The 27,812-nt window shown below is 53.1% G+C and overlaps 4 protein-coding genes across 4 annotated transcripts; 1 reads left to right on the top strand and 3 right to left on the bottom strand.

Moving 5' to 3' along the window:
• Window positions 1–764: 764 nt before the first annotated feature.
• Window positions 765–3,170, bottom strand: CMQ_4400 (c2h2 transcription factor; the record flags this gene model as incomplete). The annotated part of the gene is made up of 1 exon (XM_014312556.1): window positions 765–3,170. The coding sequence occupies one exon, from the start codon at window positions 3,168–3,170 to the stop codon at window positions 765–767; it is 2,406 nt and encodes an 801-aa protein (XP_014168031.1).
• A 2,332-nt stretch (window positions 3,171–5,502) lies between these two features.
• CMQ_4845 (RasGAP) lies at window positions 5,503–18,519 on the bottom strand (the record flags this gene model as incomplete). The annotated part of the gene is made up of 16 exons (XM_014313001.1): window positions 5,503–5,523; window positions 5,602–5,854; window positions 5,917–7,756; window positions 7,824–8,500; window positions 8,553–8,725; window positions 8,936–9,331; window positions 9,393–9,680; window positions 9,771–10,060; window positions 10,147–10,306; window positions 10,369–10,734; window positions 12,587–14,081; window positions 14,514–14,636; window positions 15,270–15,905; window positions 15,967–17,751; window positions 17,899–18,136; window positions 18,210–18,519. The coding sequence occupies 16 exons, from the start codon at window positions 18,517–18,519 to the stop codon at window positions 5,503–5,505; spliced, it is 9,051 nt and encodes a 3,016-aa protein (XP_014168476.1).
• Window positions 18,520–19,365: 846 nt separating this feature from the next.
• Window positions 19,366–24,770, top strand: CMQ_4821 (arginine methyltransferase; the record flags this gene model as incomplete). Its single annotated transcript, XM_014312977.1, has 10 exons — window positions 19,366–20,349; window positions 20,704–21,668; window positions 21,724–21,889; window positions 21,960–22,193; window positions 22,249–22,359; window positions 22,425–22,502; window positions 22,876–23,092; window positions 23,177–23,614; window positions 23,698–23,814; window positions 23,881–24,770. The coding sequence occupies 10 exons, from the start codon at window positions 19,366–19,368 to the stop codon at window positions 24,768–24,770; spliced, it is 4,200 nt and encodes a 1,399-aa protein (XP_014168452.1).
• Window positions 24,771–25,020: 250 nt separating this feature from the next.
• CMQ_4756 (oligopeptide transporter) lies at window positions 25,021–27,609 on the bottom strand (the record flags this gene model as incomplete). Its single annotated transcript, XM_014312912.1, has 7 exons — window positions 25,021–25,095; window positions 25,166–25,275; window positions 25,340–25,554; window positions 25,628–25,773; window positions 25,853–25,975; window positions 26,055–27,114; window positions 27,194–27,609. The coding sequence occupies 7 exons, from the start codon at window positions 27,607–27,609 to the stop codon at window positions 25,021–25,023; spliced, it is 2,145 nt and encodes a 714-aa protein (XP_014168387.1).
• Between the last annotated feature and the right edge of the window lie 203 nt (window positions 27,610–27,812).

Raw genomic sequence — 27,812 nt, forward strand, 5'->3', positions numbered from 1 at the left:
AACCAAACGAGCCCAAGTTGTGATGCCCCGTCCCGCGAAACACCTTTGCTTTGTCTATACCGTTCCCTCCAACCCAATGCAACATGGACCGCCAAAACAGCAGCCCAAACAAATATCAAGAGACAATGTGATAACAGAGTGAGAAAGTGGTGCGGCTAATTGCTAGCAGGGAACTTCTATGACGTGTGGGAAAAAAAGCGAAACGGACATGGCGGACATGAGAACGCGCGAATGGCGGGACTGGAAGGACAAGGGAATATGGCAGATGACCATACGACCGAAGGATGATTGATGAATCACAAGATCGATCATCGTGGCCCACACCTGCCCTTCTTTCGCACACGCCCCCTCAACCCACAAAACATTCTAGAGGTATTAATAAAGGCGGTAATGAAAAAACGCAAGTGTAAAAATAAGAAGAAAAAAGTCGTCATGAAAAACGAAGCCGAAGCCCAACGTCCTGTTTGCTCGTGTGGAAACAAGCTTGTCTCACAATCTTTCCTGAAAGAGAGTCGCGAGCTGACGTCATAATCGTCACTTTGGGCGACGAGGGGAGTGTGTGCCAGAGGCTCCACTTCCATAATGGGCAAGGCGCTGAAAACAGAAACGGCGCGACTCGCGACTTGGCGAAAATCCGGGTGCTCTGCGCTGTGCCACGAAATCCGTGCGTCATTAGATCGCCCCGACGTAATTCCGATGAGGGTGATGCAAGCAATTTTTGTGCATCCCCCCTTCGCCTGAATTCCAGATTCGTCGTAGTCCTCTCAGGCGACGTTCGCAAGCCGCTTACGCTGTTTACCGCGTAATTCCACGTCCGGATGACAGACACGGAAATGGCGGGTCAGAGCATCGGCACGGCTAAAAGTCTTCTCCTCCGTGCAGAGAGCACAGCGCACCTTTTGCTTGCGGGCGTTGTGAATCGTATCTTCGTGTCGTGTCAGGTCGTAAGGGCGCGAAAAGACCGTGTTGCAGGGCTTGCCGGTGCTTGGGTTGATGCGCTCGCACCGGTGCGGGCCAGCCTGGGTATTCTGCAGCCCAGCTGACAGCGGCCCATCACTCCTGCGTACGCCAACCAGGGCGTTGGTCTGGCGGTGACCTTCACGCTTGTGTTTCTGTAGAAGTGCCGGCGTCTCGAAGCGCAGCGTACAGCCGTGATATGTGCAGGTGTAGGTGCCACCGTCCGCGGCAACACCGAGAGGGCGCTGCATGCTGATGTTGCCGGCTGCTGCTGAAGGTCCACCGTTCGCTGGGGCTGGCTGCATCGAGATGGCGGCGTTGTTGGCCTGCGCTTGTGGGTTGGGGGCCTGGCTCGCTTGGCTTGCTTGGCTCGCCTGCTGCGCGACAAATGGGTATTGCTGCGGCATCTGTTGTGGCATTTGCTGTGGCATTTGCTGTGGCATCGGATGTGGCATCTGCTGCAGGCCGGCGGCCATGTGCGGCAGAAAGTTGAAGCCCTGGTCAGCCATGGCAGGGTAGGCGTTGCTCATCGTGTTGACAGCAGACTTGCCCATCTGGTTGACGGAAAATCCCTGAGGATTGCCCTGCGCAAAGAGCGAGAAGTTTGACGCGTCATTCTCAGATTCCACCTCGTGATAATCGAGAACAGCATCCTTGGGCGAAATGGTCTGCGGCGGCGAGTTGTCTTGGCTGTTAACGACCATTTGGGCACGATATGCCTGCTCAGGGCCTGCTACAACCCGCGGCGGCGGCTGCTGCTGCTGCTGCTGCTGCTGGCGAGGCTGTCGGAGGGAGCCGAAGCGCAAGTTTCCGTGAGAAAAATCTTGGCTGGGAGCTGGCGCCAGCGGTGAGCCCTGGCGGAAAGGCGACCTCTCGCGACCAGCACCCGTCATGGCGGTAGAATGGCGCAGGTGCTGGCTGTTGATGGCCTGAAGCCTCTGGCCGAAGATGTCCTGGTTCTGCGGCGCGGTGCCATGGGAACTAGACGTTGACGGAGCAGAAGTCGGAATGGCAAAGTTGGAGCCGTACATCTCGTCGTTGCCGTAAGCGTCCGTCATGGTGCGGTCGAGCTTGGAATAGGTCACTGCGTCATTGAAAAAGAGTGAGCACTCGTCGTCTTCATCACGATCATCAAACACAAAGGAAAGCTCGTCCGGGGCAGACAAGATCGCGGCACTGCCACCGCCACCGCAGCTTCCACTTTCACCAGCACAGTTCTCACCATTTCGGCGCCTGGCCTCCTCATCTGGCTGGTCCAGTGATGGCGTGGAGGGCGAGTTGCTCGCAATCGAGCTCGCCACCGACACGGGCTGCGACTTGTTGGGGCCCATGGCTAGGTCGGGAGGCGGCAGAAAGCCGCGGTCGTTGTTGCTGACGCCACCAGCCTTCTGCCTGCTGCTGACTGTGAGCAGGCTGCCAAAGTGTTGCATGGGCAGCCCGCCGTCTTGTGACGCAAACGCGGCGTGGTGGCCGTTGCCGTAAAAGGCATCATGGCTGCCTGGGCCTGGGGCCGCACCGTTTGGGCCAGCAGCGATCTGCTTGGTGAGCTGGAAGTTCGGGTCGTCGTAGTAGGGAGACATGTTGGGATAGCCGTCGCCGGCGGGGTCGGTCACGGCGATGTGCGGGTTGGACGTGTTCTGGGAAAAGGGTGAGGCCGGGCCTGCAGAGGCAGAGCCGAGCGACGAGAGCGAGGACTCGCGGTGATGGGAAATGCGGCCAAACGAGCGGCCGGCAGCGAGCTGGCTATGTGGCAGCCAGGGCTCAGTATGCATGGTCAGGTCGCTGCTGCCCAGCATAGAAAAGTCGTAGTCCTGGTCGTCAAAGACGAGGTCGGAGTCGAAGGCTGGGACAAGGACCGGGTCCCGCTCGCCAAAGGCTGTCAGCGACGCCGGAAAGGCGACGTTGGAGGCGACGGATGGCGACAGCTGTGCTGAGTTGGGCGATGACGACAGGCTGAGGTTCGAATGGTAGTCGTCCAGGTCAAAGTCGGCCGCGTTCAGCGCTCCCAGCTTGTCGAGTTGTGACGGATGCTGGTTCTGCTGGTTCTGCTGGTTCTGCTGGTTCTGCTGGTTCTGCTGGTTCTGCTGGTTCTGCTGGTTCTGCTGGTTCTGCTGATTCTGCTGCTGCTGCTGCTGCTGCTGATGCTGATGCTGAAGATACTGGAGGTTTTGTTGATCAAGATGCTGCTGCGTAGTGTCCTGCGCAAACAACATTATTGTAGATTTCGATGAGAGAGATGATGATGCTCAATAGCGATAATGTTCGGCTCTTGCGACAATAGTGTGAGAGTGGTTGGGGAGAGCGAAGGGGGCAACGGTGGCGAACTCTGAGAAGTGGTGTCAAGTGGCCAGCTTATATATGATAATGTCATGAGATGACGCTCCGGCTGGCCACGGATACAGGGGAGGGGGGGTGCAAGCGACATGGGGGGTGTCTCGACAAAGCCCAGTCATTATTATGTCACCTCCACGGACTAGTGCGGCGGCCTCAGTAACTGGTACTTGCACCTGCACTGCCGGTGCCTGATTCAGCACATGGAACCCTGCTGAAGGCCCCAGAAGCTCCTGCAATGGCTCTTTGTGGGGTCTTTGTAAGCAGTGCCGCACAGGTATAGCTACATAGTCATCTGGCTCCCGGATTTGACTCACCCACCCCGAGGCAGGTCCACTTTTCTCTTTTTTTTCCGTCCTCTTTTTTTTCCCTTTCTCTGACCGCTGACGTTACGAGAGAATGACGTCGCCCAGCCTTGGTGCTGCCTGCTTTGGCAGCTTGGAAAGAGTTTTCATGCGCACAGCCACACCACTTGTGCTGGCGAGTGTGATGGATATGCAGGTACGAGTACGCAACGCACACAGCCGTTTGAATCCCATTTTTTTCTCGATTCCATCTCCTCGCAAGCGGCTTCTCCATCGATCGAGCCTCTTTGCGTGTGACGTGCCAACCCGGCCACTCCGACGTTGTTTCTGATCGCGGCCATCGTAAACGCCGACCTTTGACCAGATCCCGGCCATTTGACAAACATGTCCTCGCGAGGAGGAAAAAACATTTCCGCCAGTCCCGTCTGACACGTCCTGGTCCTCGGGCCCCTAAAATCTCTCGGCTCCTTACTTCTAGACGCTTCTAGAGGCTGCCAGAAACCCTGTCGCGGGAGTGCCGAGGTGCTGTGGTGCGTCAACCACACGGAGATGCTCTGCCTGCAGATCCGCTACGTAGCATCTCTGCGAAAAAAATCAAACCGGCGCACTCCGCCACAAGCCCCACCAATCAGCGCTCATGATAAAACCCACTAGAAAAATCTTTTCCAGAGGCCGGTATATTCCCTTTACGGACGTCTCCGGGTTGCCCAGCCCAGCCAATAGCTGCACCGCTTTCACTTTTCTTTCTTCTTTTTCTTATTCTCTTTTTCTCTTTTTCTCTTATTCTCTTTTTCTTTTTTCCGCTTTTCCGTTTTTTCTTCTTCCTCTTGAAGCCGCTGCGTCGGCCCCTCCATTATGCTCTTTCGGCCTTCGGCAATTGCATGGTGGCTGTCCGTCTGATTTTGCGAGCCCAAGCCATCACGCGGTTGTGGTCTCGTGACCGGTTTTGTCGTGCTGGCAAAGTCACGCGGGGTCGGATTACGCGCATTCCTGCCAGGTCTTGGTCATCAGGCCTTTCGCCTGTGGCCTGTCAGGCCCATCGGCTCATGCTCCCGCTCTCACGCTCTCACGCTCTCACGCTCGCTTTTGCACCCGCACTCACACTCGCACTTCGCCCGTTCGTATCCACGTCGCCGCAACGTACGTACTCGTGCATACGAACATGAAGTCGTAGTCACAATAGCCTCTCGCGGTTGCAGAGTAGCGCAGCACCCCTGCAGAGCTGTGACCTATCTTGCCTGTTTGTTGGAACCATCTCACGGGCCAGCGCCTCAATATATGCCCCGTACTCGTACAGTCTGCCCCACTAATCCTCTATCCTCACCCCCAAGTGTGTTCCGGCCAGCTGGTAATTCTGAGGCAGCCGCTCAGCCCAGTTTCCCCCCCTCTACGAACCTCGTACTCGTACGTCGTACTCTGCCATAGCCAACATGCAGCGCCATATTCCGTATGTAACGAACCATGGCATATCGGTGCCATAGCGGGGCGTCGCTATTTTTACCAGGCCTTTGTGCCGAGCTCTTGGCCTCACTGCACCGGCTGTCCTCTCTCTCGCCTCGGCCATTCTGGCTTCTTAGCGCTTGCTGATTCGGAAGGGCTTGACTTCTCCAGCGATGTGTACGGAGTATGTATCCACCAACATAGCATCTCCACATTTCTCCTGGCCAATATGCCGTCTGCGCTCAGGCTCTCATCCGTCCAGCCTGCACATTGACACTTTCCTCGCCATTTCTCTCCACAATAGTATCTTAAATTGCCACACACTACGACGTATAGCCGTCCACCCTACGACTTTCCGTTACACTCTTGACGGCCTGTACTCGACAAGGCTAAACGCCCTTGCTCTTCTCCACGCTCTAGCTCACCAGATCCAAGCTCTGACCATCTACCCTCACCCAGGGTTAACTCGCTACGAGTATGCAATAGTGAGCTGTGGGCCACATTAGTTACCAGATCCAACTATCCGCTCTGTTGCCACCGTAGATCGGCGCGATCTGCAACTGCTTACCGCTATGAGCTTCTCTGTCAGGCTGAAGCAACGCTCGTCCTGCTCGTGGGGGTTGCTGAAAGAGCACGACCGCCACAGACCTCCGAAACCCAGGTCGTCCAGTGTTGCCTTTAACATGTCTGTCGAATCCAGCATGTTTGACAACCGCGGGTTCGAGCTGAGCGTCTGCAACAGTTCGTGTGCCGACTCGAGCGTCGACGAGTTCTGACAGTGCAGCAAGACCTCGTCCAGTATCGAGGCGATGGGCGCACATCTACCTCTCGTTAGTTGCTTGACCGGCCTGGTCTGCCCGGAACCAGATGGACGGAAACTTACAGGTGCATGATCACGTTGGGCTTCTCCCGCGCCAGTTCGTTCAACCATGACAGAGTCCGGTTTTGGATCGGATCTTCGAGGTACTGGAAATCGACTAGCTCCATCGCCGTGTTTAGCAGCAGATCCTTCTCCGCAATTCGTCCCACGTCTTGAAGCGAGTGGGCCTGAGCCAGGCTCGGCAGCCCGGCTTGGCCATCGTCCAGGTGCCAAAGGCTGTCGCGCAGTTCCTCCGCGCTTCCCGCACGCGCCAGAATTAGTGCCATGTACGGCGAGCCCGCCAGGTCCGCTGCCTTGGGTTCCCGCCCAGCCTGGGCCCAGCTGCTGAGCTCCAGGAACGTAGACAGCAGCCGCAGAGCCGCCGGTCGAGTGGTCGCGTCTGTTAGGCCGCGCACAAGGCAAGCACAGACTGCGAAATGGAAGTTGTCGCTGTTAAAGTGGATCCCGTACGTCTCGTCAAGAGGCAGAGCCGCGTCTTCAAGCTGAGAGCGGCCTTGAAGAAGGAGCGGCACCATGTGGTCCCCGCGTATCTCCCCCGAGACGCTGATGTTGGCCAGCACGGATTCTAAGAATAGAGCGGTGTAGTTGAAGAGTCCCGACGGCACCAGTCTCAGCAGAGACATGGCCAACCAGAACAGCTGGAGGCCATACCGAGACGCCGACGAGAGCTTGGCCATCATCTTCGACAGTGCCGCCACGATTGCCACCGTCATGTCCTTGTTGTTGTCATCGCCGAACCGCCCAATGCTGGTCTGAAGCGCCACGAGCACCTGGTACAGAAGATCGTCATCCACCTCCTCGCGGGCGAGACAGCCCATGACCGTAAATGCCCGCGGCTGAATTGCTGGGTTGTTCTGGAAGGCCGTGCTGGCCACCAGGCTCATCCACCGAGCACGCCACGCATTGGCCGTGTCCATCGTCGGGGCCGCTACCGAGCACAGCTCAAACAGGATCGCCGCAAGACTCTCAGTGGCCACCAGCGTCGCTCCAGCGTCTTGATTTGTCGAGATCGAAGCTCCGTCTCGGCCGAACGACGTGTGATTTGAGAACAGGTCGCCCCGTTCTTCTGACAGAGATTCCAACGTCCCTCTCAGCTTTCCGAGTCGCACCTCGTCGAGAGAGAACGAGGTGCACATGGCATGGATCGTATTCGTCAGCAGACGGTGCACCAAAAAGCGTGCTCCCGACATTCCAGTGTTGGCTAGCATGGTGACAATGTGGAATATCTCGGGAAGGTAGAGCTGCGACTGGATGCCGTTGTCAAAGGACAGGGAGACACAGAACTGCAAAAGCACGCAGATCTCCGTCCAGACGGCATTGTCCGGAAGGTGCTTCGTCGGACGCACCGACGATCGGTTGAGAGCCTTCCTCAGGCGCGATATGATCTTCCCACGCAGCGTCACTGTGCCGATGCCCGCGAGTACCGAGGCAAGGCTTTCCGTCTGCTCGTCGTTGATCCCAGCCGATATTCCCATCTTGACAACCTCTTCTAGAAACATGTCTAGCAGAGTTTCGTCCTGGTAAATTGCCGGCCACACGTTTTGCTCGATTGTGAACTTCAAAAACGGATCCGACACTGCAACGTCCACCAGCTTTCTGCAGAACATTGCAATGTTTTCCCTCACCTTCTCGCCTTCTGTCTCTGCCGTCAGTACGGTGGTGCGCAGTCCGGGCAGCCAAGGAGCCATATAGGCGAGGCTCAATGGCTTCTGTTCGTCCGGAAGGCTGTCCCAGTTGAGGAAGAATGCCATCAAAAAATCCGTCGTGAGGTGCGCTTCTGTTTGTGCCAGTTTCCTACTGATATTGATAACAAACTGAGACGGATCCAGCGGCACACAAATGTCTGTCGGAGACAATTAGTTGAAAGGACAAGGCATTGCTTTGGTCATGGCTGTATCGATGGAGCTCACCTTTGCTACACAGCAGCTTGGAGGCAGACGCAAACTTGAACGACCGGCAGAGAGCACTGAGCAAGTTGTACGACGACATCCGCAAGGCATGGTCGGAACTGGCCAGGTTTGCAAGGGATATATTGAGAAGCGTCCCGGGAACATCCTGAGGGCGCACCAGTCTGCTGTAGGGCTTGGGGGTCCTGTAATCCTTTCCGTACTTTGCCTTGGCTCCTCTTATCTCCTGCAGGATATCGGACTTCTTGGGGCTCGCAAAGTACATGACAATCTTCCCGTTTTCGGCTCTTAACCCAAAAGCGGAGTCGTCGTCCGCCTGGACAGACAATGGTGCCTGTTCAATGTCTGACAGTCGGAAGATGTCGTTGAAGATGGCTTCAAGGCCGAAGCCTTGGTGAATCTCTTGCTTTTCAGTTGTGGTGATCTGAACAAACTGGCTGCCGATTTTGATAATGACGTCTATCTCTCCTCTCGATCGAGACAGCCGCGTGACTTGCTGGAAGACATATCTCGTATCGGCCACGACACTGATAGTCTCCTTGGGAAGATGAAGCTGACTAAGATGGAAGTGAGCCTGCAAATCTTGCATGCTGCTAATGAGGTGATAGTCGACGTTATCTGGGTGGAAGACACCGCCATCCAACTTCGCTGCTGTGCGGAGAGTTCGCCGGAAACATTTGCTATTGCCGTTAGAAAGCCCGGGATGAGTGCAAATTCTAGATGGTGACGCACCGGAAAGCGCTGTTCATATTGTAAATGTATACCCTAGACAGCTGCCGCGATAGCTCTGTGGGCGTGAGGAGCTCCAACTTTTGGAAAAGATCGTCCTGCGGCTCATTCTGTCCGCTGTAACACGTGGCGTCGACGAAAAGCCCAAACGGTTTGTGCCAGAGACGACTGGCAATCTGCAGGTGTGGCAGGTCAGATTACTGCTCCAAGAGCACGATGAGAGAGCTTCCGACTATGTGAGGGAAACAGGGGCGGGGAGTACAAGCCTTCAGATAGCAATAGATCAAAGTGTCAAAGTCAATCGACTCAGCGTCTATATTACGCAAAATGATGCATATGATAGACACGCCATCCTAGAGTCGGGTTAGATCGATTGCCAAGTAGACCGTGCCAGTGTACGAGTTCAATACCTTGCTCTCGCCGCCATCGTAAATGGCGCGTGCTGTAACATAGGACTCAGTGCTCCTGAATGTATTGCGCAGCATGAAGTTTTGAAATCGAGAGTATGCCGGCGGACTATTGAGCGTAATCTGCGGCTTGTTCCATGTGACAGCTAATGGAGGTGGCCCCAAGTTCGTAATGAGATTCTTCACTGTTTCGAGGGTCGGAGAGCGGGCACGAGGACCCTCTCCAGGGGACCGGACGTGATCTCGGCGCTCCTGTGATGCAAGTCGTTGCCGTAATTGGTCCCAGTGGTCGTACAAAAAGCGATGTAGAGCCACAGAGGCACCAAAATCGACCGACTCGCCCTCCGTGGGCTTCTCTATGGTGTTGGGAGCCACCTACTCAATGTTAGGATGCTTTTAACACATTCAAGTACGTTTGAACCAGATATCAACATACCGATATTGTCCTTAAAAAGGTCGTCACGTCATAGATGTTTTGTGACAAAAACTCATTGAGGGGGAACATGTACGGTTCCTTTGCTCCGAAGAGGACGTTGTTGGCTAGATTCTGGATGATCTTGGCTATCAAAAGAAGACCCCGTCTCATCTCTTTCGAAGGCACTGTAGATACCAGGCCCTCCACATCTGGTGCCACAATTGCAGGACAGAAAAATCGGAGGAATATGAAGGCTCCCACGGCTGTGTACTTCGCCTCAGGAAATCGAGTTGTCACCACCGACGAAATCTATCACAAGGACTGTCAGTTTGAAGGAGTGCCGATGAGGGGAAAGGAAAGGTATAGCAGCCAAGACAATTTCTTGGCGTATGCACGTACTATGCTGCAAATTCTGCGAAACTCTGTCGGAATTCTGGCTGCTGATATACAAATGTCATCGATAAATACTTTGGCCACAATCTGAAGTTGGACCGCATTTTTCTGAAGCTCATCCTGGGATTTGACACGAGCAGGATCGAGTTCAAAGTCAAGGTCATCAGCTGTCAGCATCAGTCGTTCGACAACCTTCTGCAATGTCGCTCTGAGATAGGGTCCACCCTTCCACTTGGCGTAAACCGAAAGCATCTTTGTGGCAACGCAGGTTCGTCGAAGAAGCTCAGACTCGTTCTCTATAATGAGGAAATAATTTGAGATTAGTATGGTCTCAAGGAAATTAGAAAAAAAGTCGGCGGAGATACTCCCCGATTGTGCTTACCGGTCTCGTCCACTTCCAATTTGATGAGTGCTTCGAGAAGTACAAAGCCTAGGCCGCGGCCCTCAAACACATTGAGGAGCGAAACCGTCAGCTCATCTACCTCAGAACCGGGACATTCAGCAGACATTGCCATGGCTAGAGTGGTGTCGTTCGTGAGAAGCTAGGATACTTGTTAGATCCTGATCGAAATCTGGCACGTAGACTTGAAGGCCGATCACTTACTTCCATCAAATCGTCGTATTTGTCGTTGACTGCCGTGTCAGAGAGATTGCTGAACTCTGTACCTTGCATGAGAATGTTGCACAAAACTCGGACAAAGGCAGTCCGGATTTCTACATTCTCATGGTATCCAATGCTGAGAGAGCGCTTCAGCCCAACGTCGAGATTGGAGCTTAGAAGATTGGAGAGGATGGTGATAGCAAGCTCCGACGAAGATGTTGTCTCATCCCGGATACTGCCGCCTCCGTATTCTGCTCGACTCGATTCAGACTGTTCCAGGTTCAGCAAAGAGAGAAACCGATTGAAGTATGTGTGAAACATGTGCGACTTCAGGTCACTTGTTCCAGCGTCCGTTTGGCCATCTCCAGGCTGAAGAGGTAGTCGGTGAGTGAGCTCGGCCAAGGCTCGTAGACATGCCCTGTCTAGATCTCGTTGTAGTCGAGCAGCCTCATCTTGACGGCCCGTGCTTCCGCCGTACGGGTGCTCGCTTGGGGAATGCGGACGCGCAATCCAGCTGAATATGACTTCGAGTAGTTGGTTTCTAATGCGCACATCATCGCGTAGGTTCAGGTGCTCTCTCCTTTTGGTCATAGCTTCGCAGAGCTGGCACGTCTTAACTTTCACCCGGAGACTGTTTGGTGTGTCGGGCAATGTGTCCAAGTACTTGGCAAAGCTGAGAGTCTGTGCCCCAAGATGAACAGACCATGCTGTTCCCAAGTCGTCGGAGGGGGAGTCCAATCGCTCTATCAAGCAACGAAGGAGTGACACTGCCTGTTCTACAAACGCAACATCACTGTCCGGATTCTTCGCGGTATGGTCTGTTGCGCCAGAGAACAACGTGTCGAGCTCCGCCAGTAGAGCCTTGAAGAGCGGCTGATAAAGTATTGGAGAGCTCTCCATCGACAACACCTCCCTCATAGTCTCTCGGGTCCGAACATTTCCACAGCCTAAAAGCTGAATGCTGAGCCTGAGAAATTGGCTCAACAGCGGCTCCTCGGAGTTGTCAGGTGACAGCCTATCGATCCATCTAAAGCCGCTGGTGGCAGGTTCCTCAATAACAGCACCCTGGCCAGCGGTGCAGATGCCTCCGAGGGAGGTTAGAAATCCAGAGTAGTTTCGCCATGCAACAATGTTTTTCTCGGCAAGTGCATCTGGAGCTGCGGTCGTTACATCCTTGCAGAGCTGAAGCCATTTCTCAAAAGCAATTTCCCATGCCCTGAGGATACCGCAGCTGGGGTATTGCATCCTTCTCAAGAGACCGTTGACCCGTCGCTGGAACGCGACTAAGCCGGTAAACCGAAACTCTCTCGACGAAATTTCACGGAATATGTCGCCGTTGCGTAACAAGGTAGACGACGATTTTGCACCTTTTGAAGCGGTGTCGATCATGCTACACTCATCCAGAAACAGCCCGATGCACGCTGTCACCAACTGACACGTCTCGATTTCCGAAGAGCATAGTGAGACAAGAAACAGTGTTTCCAGCTTTGTTGAGCATGCGGTGCGCTCGGTAATTTCCTCGGTAAATTCTGACAGTTCCTTTGAAAATTAGAGACCACCACCTGACGAGACTGTGCTGAACAACAGGTTTCTGTGACTTACCTGCACAGATCGCAATAGCAGAAGGCGGGACTCAAGATAGTTGTGAATCGAGTGCAGTCCCTCTCCGAGGCTGAAAGGACTGACTGAATCACACAGAGCTTCCAAGATACGCGACCTTGGGTCCTGTATTAGTGAATGCCGAAAAGTGACAAACAGACAGAGGATACTTCCGGGAAGGGATTGAGGATGACTTACGACAACTTCCAGAAGCCAACTTTGAATTTCGAAGAAGGGAGCAGTGAACTCCGGTGACGCAGAACAGTTTCGTTGGAGAACAGCTGCGGTGCGATACCGACAGCTAGCTGCCTTACCGAACTGTCTGCCACAATCATGCAAAGCATGAATGCTTCGATATTCTCCCGGTAAAAAACGACTTGGTCTTCAGGTTTGCTGGGTGCTCCTTGGAAAAGGGTCAGGGGAGACGAGTTCAAGAAGCCGAGTATGCTGCATAACATTGCGATAGATTGACCCATGTTGTTGGACTTTGGCAAGGGATTAGGCCCAGCCGCGAAGGCAGTCATCAGCTGGGAAGATATAGCCTATAAATAAAAGAACTATGTCAGTCTTGCCTTTTGCTTTCTCACCAGTCCGAAAGTGAACCATTCAGAAATTAACTAACCCTCATTTGAACCTGCACAAAGGCTGAAGCTGCCGTGAACAGTGGATCATATCTCGTTATATTCTCGAGCTTGGCAAAGTGCGAGCAAGCCTGGATCACGGCAACTTTGAAGTTGTGCGGTGCGGATGCTGCAAGACAGCTCTCAGCAAGAGAATCAACGCACATTTCAAAGTTGATGTGTGTCAGACTGACAAAGGCGGCTGTCAAAAACTCTTGGTCATAAAGAGCCATGTCGGGTCCGGTTGGAAGTCTGCGGAAGATGGCATCCCGGACTTCATTTTGTACGTCCATTGCATAGCTCATGAGGGCAGAGTCACCCTCTGCCTCAAAGTGCCGGGCGACGTAAAGGAGAGCCACGTGACAGTAAATAGCCTGTTCATTTCTGTTCCGCAATAACTTGCGTAAACTCTCCAAGAAGGCGGCCTTTTTTAAGACACCACCGCTCCTGGCCTCTCGCATGTTGCTTGCAACCTCGAACACGTCTGGAATAAGAAAGAGTAGGGCTGTTTGCAAGGGGTATAACTGGCCCTTCCTCCGTCCATTGTCCGTCACAGTTGCCGTCATATCGAACAAGATCTCAGGGCCTCCATCAAGGCGAAAATGCGAGGAATGCAATTGGACGAATTCTTGGGGGAACCGAGAAATCCATCTGGTGATAAGAAGAGGTACAGATATGGCGAGGGCGTTCTGGAACGGCTTGCGGAAGTGAAGAAAGCTCGAGCAGGTCTCTTGGATGACTTGGCTAAGCCCGTGGCGGTCCAACCAAAAGAAGGAGACTATGCGAATGTGGACGAGCGCTGCTCTCTCGTCGTCAGTAGAAATCGGGCTCGAGGGTGGCATTGGCTGGGTTGGAGCGGTCGATCGGATCTTGTAGATTGAAGATTTGTAGTACTCAAAGGACAGCTGCCAGCTGGAAGCTGTCATGTATTCGACAATGTTTTTGACATGGCTCTCAATCTCCAAGACGCGAGAGTCTAGCACATGTGGGGCGTTAAAGGACTCTTCGGATCGTGCTGAGAGTGGTGCTTTTAAAGATTCTCCCCAGAGGCCGGCGGCATGGGAAGGTTGGGACTCGACTTCGTCGAGTATTGATTTCGGCAGGAGGATATAGCCCTCGGGCAAGGGGGGCATGAAGATCCGGATGGCCTCGAACACTCGGCGGATGAGGGAGCTGTCGATAGCAACAGAAGGCGGATGCAATGCCCGTCGTCGGCACCGGATAAGGCCCTGTTCTGCGGTCGACCGGGCTCTAGACACGGTATCCCAATGACTGGAACAGCAGTCGGAGAGCAATGCCAGCACGAACAGCTCGGACAGCAGAACATGGGACGGATGTGTCGACACGTTCTTGGTGTACGGGCGGGCCAGATCTTCGAGGAGCGACAGGAGGGCATCGAGAACAATGACGAGAGATGTGGAGCTGACTTGGACGAGGGTCGTTCGCGTGATGGTCACGATTTGGTCGTGCTGAAGACTATCGCCGTGAGTTCCGGTCCTATGGGGTAGCTGCAAGCATCGTGTCAACACACCGGAGCGGCGCCGGCAGGATTGGAGGGGAGTTCAAAGGAAGCAATACCCTGGTGGTAAGCCTCTCCACGAGACAGCCTACGAGGCCGGCGTCGCCGTTCATTTTGCAGAAAAGAGCTGAGGAAAAGGGCCTGGTCTGGAAAGCATGGCTGGTCGACGTGAAAGGATCACCGACTCTCGGGCGAGATCATGATGGAGAACAGAGGAAGTGCGGTAAGTCGTTGAATGCCTTGCAAGTGAAAGGAGAATGCCTTCCTTTGGATGGGGGGATGGTTGAGACAACTGGCGGGAAAGATGCTGCTAGCCAAACGTGACGGGCCGAAGAGAAGGGGCTGCAGGCTCTCAATGGGTGAAAGGGTTGGAATGTTTGCCAGCCGGTAGAAACTGTGCTGTCACCAACCTGATCAACTGTCGACCCGGAACGCGCTGTCGTCGGCGGGACGTTGGACGGGATAAGTTGTGCTTTAGCTCACGCGTGGCAATGTTAACGTTGTTGGAAGCGTTTTCGTCCAGACCGTTGGCTCTGTCCGTGTGTGTGGTGTACGCCCGAGCTATGGCGCCTTGCTTGTCCGTGTATCATAGACGGGACCAGTGCGCGGGGTGTTTGGACCCTCCCCCCCGCAGTCCACTGAACGAAAAAAAATTCGAGGAATTGGCAAGTTCGAGAAATATGCGCGACAATTGCACCCAAACGTCGCTAAAGTGAAGCGCAAGCTCCGTCGGCATCTCCTCTGTCGTCCTGCCCAAACAGACCTCAAACATGACACAAGACGGCCTGCCACAGACACGCACAGAACGGTGCCTGAAATTGCAGTACCTGCTTGGTTCTACGGCGTGCAATGTCTCGGTTTGCTGACATGATCACAGTCAGGTCTTCTCAAAAGCCATTGTGTCAATTAGGCATATACGACGTACGACTGTCATGCTTTTCAGATCAATCTGAAATGAACCCAGTCTGTGCCCAACACCGAACCCTCGTATATAGCTACGTCGTAGAGAACAACTATTCACCACCGTCCCAAATGCGTGTCGCCCAGCCTCAGCCCCTGAAAAAAAGGGGGAGAGAGGGGGGTAGATCAGATAGAGAAAAAAATAAAGATGAAAACCTCGCCGCAAACATAGTGGCACAACATCAAGACCGTCCGTCCCATCTTACCGGTATCTCCTCGTGTCACGATAGCCTTGAGATTGATTGTCAGCCGGCCGGTAGTCTTGACCACCATACGCTGGTGGCTGCCGTGCTGGATGACCATAATTTCCCGGTGGTGGAGGTGGCCCGTAATTTCCATTGTAGCCTTGGGTCCACCCATTGTTCCCGCCGCCGCTGTACTGCCCGCCACCATTGTAGTGCCCACCGCCGTTATATTGTCGACCACCGTCACCGCCATAGCTTGGTGGCGGAGGCGGAGGCGGTTGGCCTGTCCCAAACCCTGGGTATCCTGGGGGTGGCGGTATCCAGCCCGACGTAGCTGGTGGCGGGTAGAAGCCCCGTCCGGCTTGATTGTTCTGTGGGTATGATGACCGATCCGGTCGTCCACCATGATGCGAATGTGGCCCAGATGGAGCATAGGAGGATTGCTGACCTCTGCCCCCACCGTTGAAGCGAGGTCGACCGTTGTAGTTGTTATTGTTGTTGTTCCCTTGAATTCCTCCAAAGCTGTGTCCGTTCCGTGTCGTTTTCCCCATTAATGTCTCCTTGTCGTTACGAGTGAGCACTGGGCTGGGGAGTTTGGCACCACGCAGCAGCATCGACTTATGGCTGTGAGAGGTCGCGGGAAAATCGTAGATGACACTTTTAAAAACACCAGGTTAGTTTGTGCTCCCGGAAAGAGAGGTGCAGTTTCGACACTTACGTGAGTGACCGATCGTACTCAATATCGGGAAATGCGCTCCGGTCCAGGGGATAGACCAGGGAACCATGTGGGATATAGTCCTCCATCTTCTCCACCATGCCCGCGAGGCCAGCACTGATACGGGGGTTCAGCTTGAAATTGGTCGTCCCCTGTCGTTTGGAGTAGAAGTGACCAGTGATCTCGTCATAGAGCTCCGTATTGGCATCTGACAGCAGCATGACAACCTTCCCGACCCCGTTGCGAACCTGATCTTCTGGACTCAGAAGTGGATATTTCTTTTCCACGGCCGCTAGTAGGCGCTTCATATCGATGAATGGAAGCAAGGCCACTCCCTGCCATGCAAACTTCTTCCCATTTAAATCAATATCAAAGTCGACTGGATAGAAATCGATGATTTCACTGTCTTCATTTGTCATGAGGTCATGGAAAATTTCGGGGATAGCATGTCGCGATGCTGCCGGAAGCACGCTCATGAGTTGTTCAAATGGCCTGGAAATACGGCCCTTTTGGAATACTAAATCCATCTTTCCGAGATCGACAAAGTCGGCCGCAAAAGGTGCATAATGGTATGGGTAGTACCATTCCCAGGACGGACATCCCTGAAAATAGTACAAGAGAACCCAGGCCAGCCCTTCCACGTAGGAACGTGCAACACCATGACGAAACTCCACGTCCCTGGGGTCCACGTGAAACTTTTGTTCGTAGTACCGGTTGGCATATCCTTCGTCCCACATCCGTACAGTGTCGACCGGACCCTCTTCCGAGGCGACGGCTTTGGGCGTGCTGGCGCCGCTCGCAGGCGTGCTCTCACCGCCACCTTCTGCCTCCATGAGAGCGGCCTTCCGCTTACCCAGCGCAGCAAGCGAGGATCCCTCTGCTGTTGTCGCAGTGCCAGCTTCGACCTTGTCATTCGCAGTAGGACTGTCCGTTTCTGTGGACGGAGTCTCGCTCTTGCTTTCTCCTTGAGCTGCGAGAATCCGATCCCGCAGAACAGCGGCGGCACTTTTGTTTGCCACATTTGCTTCCTGAACTGCACTGCGATTGACTACCATGTCATATGTGACAGACGGAGTGGGCTTTTGGGGGAAGTTTGCGATGGGGTGAAGATGCAGCCCTGCTGTGCTTTCGGCAAAGCGGCGATCTCCTCCTGGCTTGTCAGAATTTCTGGGATTGCCTCGCCCATTTTTTTCTTGGAGCCTGCGCCTCTTGGCGTTTTCTTCTCTCCGGTCTTCTTGCTGCTTTCTGCGTCTGAATATACCATCTTCTTGCTTTGCAAGGCCACTCATGATGTATTGTGCCCGTTCAAGGTCAACGTGGCCATCCTTAGTAACGTAGCCATTCATGTATTGAAGATTGTCCTTCCATAGGCCAGTGAGTGTGTTGATGCCGTTTTCACGGATTTCAAGGGCAGGAAGATGTGGGAGGAAATCGTTGCCTACGAAACAGCAGAGGAAAATCCAGTCATCTATGGCTCTTTCCAGGTCCCATCGGAAAGGCAAACCAGGAACGTCGAGCTCCACAGCAAGGTACTCCCGGAGAACAGACACGTGGAGCCAAATGAATGGCTTTAACGGGTGCTCTTTGTCCTTTTCGTCGAACTCACCATCCTTTTCTTTGACTTCACCTTTGCAAGCACTTGCTTCGTGTCCCTTCTGCCCACAAAGCCTGCATGTCCTCGCCTTGCTGTCCTGAAAGAAGACGTCCTCACGCAGGACACGGAAATATGGCTCGTGCGTAGCCAGGCTGAGCATGATGAGATCTGCGTCCAGGCCGTAAATCACATGCCTGGTATTCGGGTCATGATCAGGGGAGGCTCGCTGGGAACGAACAAACGACATAATTTTGTGCTCGCCCTCTCCTGGGACACTCGCATCCGAAATGATTATCTTCATTTTTGCCCATGCTGGATCCGTATTCAACTTATAGGCGCACCAGTAACGTAGACTGGCGGCTAAGATGTCCATAAACGGCGTTCCTGGAGTGATAGAGTTGGAGTCAAAAGCCTTCTTGGCGGCGGTTTCAAGCGTTTCGGTGGGAAGAACACCTCCATTCTGCTGTTTGAGCAACTTCAGCAGTTCCTTCTTGTCCTCTTCTTTTTCTTGCGCCTCCTGAGCAGATCGGAATCGCCGAGAGCGTTGTTGATTCATTTTGGCGCGAGGAGCGACACCATCTATCAGAAATTAACGTCAGCAAAAACTAGACTTTGTGACTTAAGACGACCAATGCAGAAACACAAAGCTTACCAACAGCAATCATCAACAACTTCCGAGGCCGGACCATATTGACAACACGGTCAGTGTATCTGAAGATCTCGAGCATCATCTCCTCCTCATCTTTTGGCGCAGGACGGTCTTCGGGATGGGAACATGGGTGGACAATGCCGTTCATGTCGAGGTAGAGATTATCGAACTCTTCTCCATTTGGATTTGGGCCAGATGTGTCCACGGGGATGATAGTACCATCTTCCATAGTTTGAGGCTGCTGCTCAACAACTGGAGATATGATCTTCGGGTACTTGTTCGAAAGCCATCGGAACGCAGCCGGGATACCCATGATTGCAAGCTGGTAGTGCTAAAAGAACCAAATTTTCGGAGGGCGTTGATAGCTTCTTTGAGCTTTCACCAGATGCGCGCTGGTGGCGCGATCAAACCAAACACAGAATCTTCAGATTTATTTTATTCTTTACGTTCCATCGGCTTGAAATACTCGGGCCTGCAACGTATGCCTTCGAATATGTTTTTACCGGGAAAGGAAAATTGGCTTCTTTGTCGAGCACCTGGCGCTGGACTCCGTGTATCGTGGATCGTTTAAGCAGTTTTTCGTGACCCGAGGTATGGTATACTTTCGCTTCTACCACGTCTCACAAATTATGCGGAAAATGGGAAAGTGGTATTGAGCGACACAGGTAAGATTTATATGATTCGAAACTCCGGACGCGTGGATGTAAAAGAGATCGAAAGTGGACATTCGCAAGTTCAATTTCTACCTGTTGGTCGCGACGGAAAGCCACATTCCAGAAGTGTGGCTGAAGTCATAATATGCGTTAAAGCGTGCGTAATGCGTTACGACGCAGTACTCCGTACTCCGTATTGCATTGCTAGTGTACATCCGGATACGAGACTAGTCTTACTAAACCGTTCCTTACACGTAGTTCGAAGCTTCTCAAACTCCGCGGCCACTTTTTGAAGAAATAAGGGGACCGGGGGTAAAATGAATTCGAAATACGACCTTGACTACGACACACGACTTTATGACATGGCATGATGATTGCTTGCAGGACAAAATCTGGTCGAGCTCATTAAGCGCAAGAAATGCTCTAACGTGGAGTCCCAAGACCGAACAAAAAGCCACAAGCGGCACTCCATGGCTGCTTACTAGACGTTGCATTTAAAAACGGAAATGTTTGCTTCTATCGCGACCGCCCCGGCCAAACAGTCGGTTAGCGAGACAATATCGGTGCTTAGCGGACGGTTGAGCTCGGCCACTTTGCTTGAGGATCGCCGAGCAGCCATTCTTGGTCTTCGAAGCTTTGCGAAGGAGTACCCAGCGTCTGTCTCGTCAGGGGCTCTTCGGAGCTTAATTGGGTGTCTAGCACATGATGGCGAGGATGTCGACACTGTGAAGGTGGTGCTTGAGACGCTGCTTATGCTCTTCAGTCCCAACGAAGATAGCCCCGAGGCTTCAGAAGAGATCGCCCTTTGGTTGGCGGACGAGTTCACACAGAGGCTGGAGAACATTACTCTGCTTCTTGACTTTCTTGAAACCAACGACTTTTACTCGCGGCTATACTCTTTACAGCTACTATCTGCTATACTAGCTGCCCGAACGGAACGGACAGAAGAGTGTATATTCACCGCCCCATTAGGTATCTCGCGTCTTGTCGCTATTCTCGATGACAACAGAGACGTGATACGGAGCGAGGCGATCACGCTTCTCACCTACCTGACACCTTCGTCGCTGGAGATACAGAAGCTTGTCGCCTTCGAAAATGCATTCGAGAGGATATTTAAGATCATTGAAGGGGAGGGCGGCGTTGCTGAAGGAGGCCGGGTTGTCGAGGACTGCCTGATTCTCCTGGCCAACCTTTTGCGCATGAACCCTCACAACCAGACACTTTTCCGAGAGTCTCTGTGTACCGCTGTGCTCTCTAGAATTCTTGGGGAAGTTGCCTCATCAGCCATAGAGCAAGACGAGATGGCTGGCTGGGCGCAGGCCCAGCGTAATCGGAATGTCTACGCCCTTCTGGCAGTCGTTCGTCTGTTTCTGATGTCTGGTGCGGTTGGTACAGTACAAAACCAGGCAGAGTTCTGGCGCACTGGCCTTCTCTACCATGCCTTACAACTAGTGTTTATTGGTACTTTTGAGGTACAAATTCGCGCCGAGGTAAGTAGCGGGAACGCTTTTATAGCGAGAAGTGTGAGTATGTTGTAAGCTAATTCGTGATATCAGGCTCTTTCAACATGTGCTGCTATTATTCATGGCAATGCGAGTTTGCAGGAGAACTTTGCCCAATTGCGTGTTCCTTCACCGCTTAATAGCTTTTCAGTCGGAGGCGATACTGAAAATCACAGCGTCGGTAGTTCGCATCTGCCCGATGAAGTGTTTGTGATCGACGGGCTGCTAGATTTGGCTTTAAGTGTACATGCTCCTCATCTGTTCGATATGAGACTAGCTGCAGCTGCATGTATGAAGGCGTACTTTTTCGGGCATGAAGTTGTGCGCATGCATTTCTTACAGAGGGCAATCGACGGCCACAATTCCGGTGCCGACGAAACAGCGAACGTGTTTACTACTCTACTTCGATCACCGACTTCATCTTGCTCTAGCGATCCCTACCGCCAGTGGTTCGCTGCTGTCATAATGCTCCATTTGCTCTACGATAATTCAAGGGCCAAGGCTTTGGCGATGACGGTGACAGAAGGAGATGAGGCTAGCGGGGAAGAAGTGGTGACAAGCATTCAAACTGTCACGGCACAACTTCTTGGTAGCATAAGTAGAGAGGATGATCCGCGGATTGCAGTCGGCTACCTAATGCTACTAATATGCTGGCTGTTTGAGGATCTCGACGGAGTCAACGACTTTTTGGGTGAAGGAAGCAATGTTCAGGGCCTGATACAGGTAGTAGTGAAGACTACTGGCAGTGACATTGTCGTTCAAGGGCTTTGTGCTCTCCTGTTAGGAGTTGTGTACGAGTTTTCTACCAAAGACTCGCCAATTCTTAGGCAGAAGCTGCACGAAGTGCTTATGGGCCGGATGGGCCGTGATCGGTACGTCGACAGGCTTACCAAACTCAGGGCACATCCATGGCTCAGGGATTTCGAAGTCACCCCTCAAAGGCTTGATCTCGCGGGGAGCCAGAGACTGCCGGACGTGTACTTTGATATTACGTTTGTCAATTTCTTCAAAGACAATTACAGCAGGCTTCTTCGCGCCATTGACAGGGACCCGGGGACAGAGATATCGTTCGTGGCCAACGGTGTCCAGCAAGGCATATCCCGAGAACTGGTGGACTCACTTCGAGCCGAGCTGGGCCAGAAGGATCGTATTTTGGGAGAAGCACAGGAGAGATTGTCTTCTCTCGAAAATGCGCTGGGTCAAGAGCGCTCAGATCACAAACGTTCTAAGGAGACCGCTGCCATTGATCTCAGTAAGGCCAAGGCTGCGCAAGACCTGTTGTCCCGGAAGCACGAAGAGCAGATGCAGTAAGTGGAGATGCCTGTAAGACCATGTGTGGACCACCGTCTAATAAATGTGTAGACAAACTCGCGCAGAACGCCAGAAGGAGAAGGCAGACTGGCAACGACAAATGGAGCAGGCAAGGAAAGCTGCGGAAGCAGACGCAGCACGAGCTCAGCGGCGTTTTGAGGCAGAAATGGCAGACCTCAGAGCTACAAGCAGTCGCCTTGAAGTGGACTTGTTGAAGGTATACGCATTTTACCTGTATACAGGTGCAGGCACTTCTCATACGTGATTGGGTAACTAACGCGATATAGGCAAACAAGAGCAAGTCCCAGGAGCTGCAAAGCATCCGTGAAACGCACAAGGCCCAGCTTACTGAGGCCGAAGCAACAGCCGCTGATGCAGCCCGGCGGATAAAGGCTTTGGAGGGCAAAGTTGCCACCGCAGAGAAGAAAGCCGTGGAGCTGAGGGAAGCTCTGGAGACGACCGAAGAACAGAACAGAGAGCTAGCAGAGAGACTGGATTCTATGGAAAAGGACACGAAGAAGGTAAGCAGTACTACTGCTACTTGCGTCGTGTATAAGATACTGACTTGCCGCATAGGTGGAGGCTTTGTTGGTCGAAAGCAAGGAGGAAAAGAAAACGACGCAGGCGGAGTTGGATGATCTTCTCATGGTCTTTGCGGATCTGGAAGAGAAGGCAAATGGGTATAGGGTGAGTTTGATGCGAATTGGCAACAAGTTGTTTTACACCGCACGCCTGCTGATCTGTTTGTTTAGGAGCGTCTCAAGGAACTTGGCGAACACGTCTCTGACGACGAGAATGACGAGGAAGACGGGGACAGTGACGAAGATGACGTGGATTGATGAGACGGGTGTTGACGAATGTGGCATTCTTCTGTGGGGCAACCGACAGCGACATGGAACCCACGAGGTCAGCGAAAGAACCGAATCATTGTCAGCCAATCCTGGATATCGATGTATGCAGCACAGCGACGCATTGCATGGACGCTATAGGGTCGCAAACCCCGAGCATTTGAATTGAGATAGATGTAGCACGCATTATTATTACTCGCTGCTTCTGTGGAGGGGAACAAAAAAGTAGGCTAAAAAAAAATCTAGAATTGGCGGCCTTTTTTTCGGCGGCCACCCACAAACAAATCCGCCCTCCAGCATATTGTATTTGAGAAAGCTGTCTCCCCACGTCACGATGACGAATTACAGATCTCAGAGCGGTAGCGAGTCGTCCGACGAGGAGGGCTGGCTCGACACCAACCCCGGCGACGACGAAGAGCCGCAGGTGGTCATCTCCCTACTGGATGACCATGTGTTCCAGGACGCTGCAGCAATGCTTTCATACTGCAAGGATGAGCACAAGTTTGACTTCCTCGCCATTAGAGACCGACTAGGCCTAGACTTCTATGGTTGCGTCAAGCTCATTAACTTCAGTGAGTTCCTCCCGACGGGACGAACGGTTTCTGTTGCAGGAAGGTAACGCGGCATCTAGCTAACCAAAAACTGTCCGTCTGCAGTTCGCCAGCGTGTGCATGAGGGACTGTCTGTGTCGAATGACTTGCCTGCTGCCGACTTTGACCACGACCAGTATCTCAAGCCGGTGCTCGACAACGACGCCCTCATTTTCTGCCTAGACAGCCTTCCCGCAGCAGGTCAGCCGCATGATCAAGTTGCAGCAGAGAAGGTCGCTTCAACAGATTCCAACGAGACAGGGAAGGTTGAAAGCAACGAGTCACTGTCCAAGGATGTCCAACAGAAGAACGAGGTTTTGCAGTCTGAGCTGGAAACTCTCACAAAGCAGTTTGAAAACTATCGCCTCGCTGTCCAGAAGACGCTTGATCAGCGATGGGGCACCAACGAGCCAGAGACGGATGCAAAGAGCTCGCCCGCGAAAGACGGTGCGACCAAGCCGAAGAGTTCATCCGATTACTATTTCGAGTCCTACTCATACAATGGTGCGTATAGTTTTCTCTTGTTGTTGACCGTCCGGCGGCTGTGCGGTAGAATATGCACAGGGGCTTACATCGAAACAAAACAGACATCCACGAAACTATGCTGAAAGATGCGGTGCGCACTGATGCATACCGTGATTTCATCTATGGGCACAAGCATCTCTTTGCCGGGAAGACTGTGCTTGACATCGGATGTGGAACAGGTAAGCAACTTGTCCTGCGAGAGCGAAAAGACATATTTCTTGGCAGTGTCTCTGACATCCCGATAGGTATTTTGAGCATGTTCTGTGCGAAAGCGGGCGCAAAGTTGGTCATAGCCGTTGACAGGTCCGAAATCATTAACAAGGCCCGTGAGAACATCTTCAACAACGGACTGAGCGATCAGATCACCTGTCTTAAGGGCCTTATTGAGGAGGTTGAGCTCCCCGTTCCCAAGGTAGACATTATTGTAAGCGAGTGGATGGGTTACGCTCTTTTGTACGAGGCCATGCTTCCCAGCGTCATCTACGCCCGAGACAAGTACCTGGTGCCTGGTGGGCTGCTGGTGCCGAGCCACGCCTCTCTGTGGGTTGCACCAGTTTGCGACTCGGAGTACGTTTGCGACAGTATCACGTTTTGGCGAGATGTCTACGGCTTCGATATGAAGGCGATGCAAGCCGGGATTTACGACGATGCGCGAGCAGTGGTCATGCCCTCGAAAAACATTTGCGGCACTTCAAGCATGTTCCGGCTATTCGACCTGCACAAGACGACGGTCAGTGATCTGGTCTTTGGTGCCGGCTGGAAGACATCGCTGTATGAGAACGCGGACTCTCTTGACGGCTTCCTCGTCTGGTTTGACATATACTTCTGCACATCACAAGAGGCGAAGATCGAACCCGCTGATGCGACGGCCCAGAGCTGGTTGTCCGCTGGCAAGGACCGAGTTGCATTTACCACCGGGCCATTTTCTAAAGCAACACACTGGAACCAGTGTCTGCTGCTCTTGGAGTCACACTCAAAGCAGTTAGGACATGCAAAAGGCCTCGACCTGTCAGGCGAGATCTCGTTTGCTGTGGCTCCGGACAACCCGCGAGCCTTGACACTACGGATGAGTTGGACACCAAATTCGGCTTCTGGCGAAGCTTCTACGCAAAAACAGGCATGGGCGTTGAACTAGAACCCCGGTTTAGGCAGATCGACAACATAATCAGCATTTTGGGATACAAATTAGAGATCAGTTAGCGACTAAGGAAAAAAAACCCAAAGTCCGGCCGATTCGGGTTCAGAGTTGGCAAATAAAATGTTACATGCGTTATGCGATTCCCGCTCTAGTTTTATGCAAGATGTTCTTAGTCGACTGTGAATTAGGCGCAAGCAGAGACCTCCAATGGCCCGTAAGTCCAAACCCTGAACATGTGTCTTCTTGTCTATAGATGAGGCACGCCACTGCTCTGCAAGAAGAGGTTGACGACACTGAGAAATCCCTCGCCGAGGATAAAGCCCTATGTCGGCAAAGTTAGTATGGGTAGTGCGATAGGGGAGGTGTATTGAGGAAATCTTGCGGCTACTAACCGAACTAAGAACGATGGCCTGAGTTTCATCGCGGCCGGACAACCTCCAGTATAAAGCCAGAAGGCCACCAACGCTCCGAGCAAGAGTAAAAGATGGGACGTTGTACATTCCTGTTGGCTTGTTAATTGGGGCTGCTGTGGCAGTTGCCATGGGGCAAATCTCAAAAGGACATACCAATGGCAATGGCGATGCCTCCCGGAATGTACGCGTGCCAGCGGCTGTTGGTAGCGTGTATCCGCACGAGGGTCAGGATAGCAAAAAGAACAGCGGCACCAACTGCCCACTGGGCAGCCATGGTAGGCAGACCATTTCCTGTCACCAAACGAGCAGTGAAAATCCACACAAACCCGGTGGGGATTTGGAAGAGATCGGAGGGAATTTCATAGGCCCTAGTATGAAAGCCGGTATCAGGACTAGACATTCGCGGTGGAGTCTTGTAGTCATAGATCGTGTGAGACTTACGTGGTGTACAGACGGTATAAGAATGCGCTGACAACGGCACCAACACTCGTGCCTATGACCTGCCCCCAGAATTGGGCACTTGGTGCTGCCCCAATAAGATGACCAGTCTTCAGGTCTTGCATCAGTTCACCAGCTTGAAGGGCACCCTTGGTTGGATGGTGGCCACAGTGTCAGTCTACCACTACTTGCTATTTTTCCCTCGGGTGTTGATGCGATTAAACTTACGGCTTCTGAAACGGCACCTGCAATCAGATTTATCAGAACACTGTACTTGTGAGATCCAGGTACAATCAGTGCGAAGAACAGCTGTGTAAGCTTAGAGATTCCCGAGACGGGGTTCAGATCGGTCTGCAGCGCAATGTTAATAGGGAAGGGGACAAAATCGACAGCTGGAGCAAGGACCACATCGACCACACCGACCACATACCTCTCCCAGCGCTCTAACGCCCATGATGCTGAGAACTAGGGCCATCATTATGGAAATGACAATAGCGTAAAGAGGCACAATGAGCCCAAATGTAAAGCGAATGCATGCAATACAGAACAGTATGGACAACACGAGTCCAATGGACACAACCTTTGTCCCGACCTGCTGTTCCGGTGGCGCATCAAGCTCGGGTAAGGGCTCTTCGTCGACCAAGGCATCAGTCTCATGATCAAGACCAGCGACTGGCAATGCACTAGTCGGTAAAGATAAGGAGTCAGAATTGGTCGGTTCGTCGGAGCTGGAGACGGCGACGTAGCCAGTAGGCCGCCGTCGAGGGAGAATGCCGGCAAAGACAGTGTATTGGAGCCGCTTCGCAATTGCAGAGCGTGTTTGTGGCCAGTACTGGATGGCAGAGCGGACAGAGACATGTGTCAGGCTGACTATACCATCGGCAAGCATTATGGCTATGGAGATCCACACGATCCAGCCCTTGCTTCCACTCTCCCAGTCGTCGATGGGCCCCGGAGCCCAGCCACGGTGTTTTGCTAACGGAGACAGAATGGCCCAGCCAACGACAGCACCAAGCAGCATATGCATTGTTGTTGCAGGCCCCATGATGACACCTTGCCCAATATAGGCAAGACTGGGGTTGAAGGTCCAAAGCCACGTGTGGGCAGCAGTATGGCCGAAAATGGGCAGGTTCCTGATAATGGGGAAAAAGTAGGTGGCCAGTGTGAAGAGGCCGGAGATGAGAAAACATATGAGAAGCAGCCTCAGGTTGGATTGCCACTCTGCCCGGCGGCGAAGCTCGTGCTCCGAGGTAGGGCCTTGGCCATCAATGGCAGCAGTAACAGGCGACGAGTCAGAAATCGTAGCACTGGCAGGGATTGGGGGAGCAGCAGGAAGAGCCGTCACATCTTCGCCAGCCAGGCTGGCAAAATCGGCTGGAAGGCTGCCCGGGGTAATCTTGCTCTTTCTTCCGTGAAGGACGCTGATCAAAACAGCCGTGCTGAAGCCGCTTGGGAACTTGAGCTTTTCCCGGATGATTACTTGGCGACGACTGTACCATTCATTAGCTAAAGAATGGAATGGCAAGTGAAGGAGGACTTGTCTCGACGCGGCAGAAGGGCGCAACACACAGGGGGACGGCGAAGAGAACACCAAAATAGCAGAGCCCCAGAGACCAGAATATCGTCTTTATGAGAGACAAATTGATGGGTCCCTGTTCGTCCGGGGTAAGCAGATAATTCATGGCCGGCAGGACGCCGACGAAGCCTGATCCCAGCGGCGCAATGGCCATGCTGCCGGCCACTGACTGCACCAGCACATTTTCGACGGGCGAGAAGGGATATGACAAGTGGCGCGCAAGAGCCTTGAATATACCGAAGCCCAGCAAGCTTGAGGGCAGCGACATGGTGCTGATAAATCCGGTCTGCAGGCCGAAGTACATATTGGAGCAGCAGATGACGAGACCGACGGCGAGACCGACGGCGAGACCGCGCCCCGTGAGGTGGTGGCCACCGGCAGCCGCAAGCTGTTCGGTAGATGTCCGCATTGTCGGCAACGGGAGCGCAGAGGGCTTTCGGGCGAGGCTTTCGGGCGAGGCGGAAGTCTGCACTACTTTATGCTGCCCTTGTCCAGCAACAAGAGCTTACGGTGAATTGCTGCCTGAGGCTTCAAGTGGGTCTTACTGTCCCTGATTGGGCACGTAACTGCGCTCGAATGAGGAATAAGCGCGTGAACGTTGGCAAGCGATGA

The sequence above is a fragment of the Grosmannia clavigera genome (genome assembly GCF_000143105.1).
Source record: "Grosmannia clavigera kw1407 unplaced genomic scaffold GCSC_97, whole genome shotgun sequence".
Lineage (NCBI taxonomy): Eukaryota > Fungi > Ascomycota > Sordariomycetes > Ophiostomatales > Ophiostomataceae > Leptographium > Leptographium clavigerum.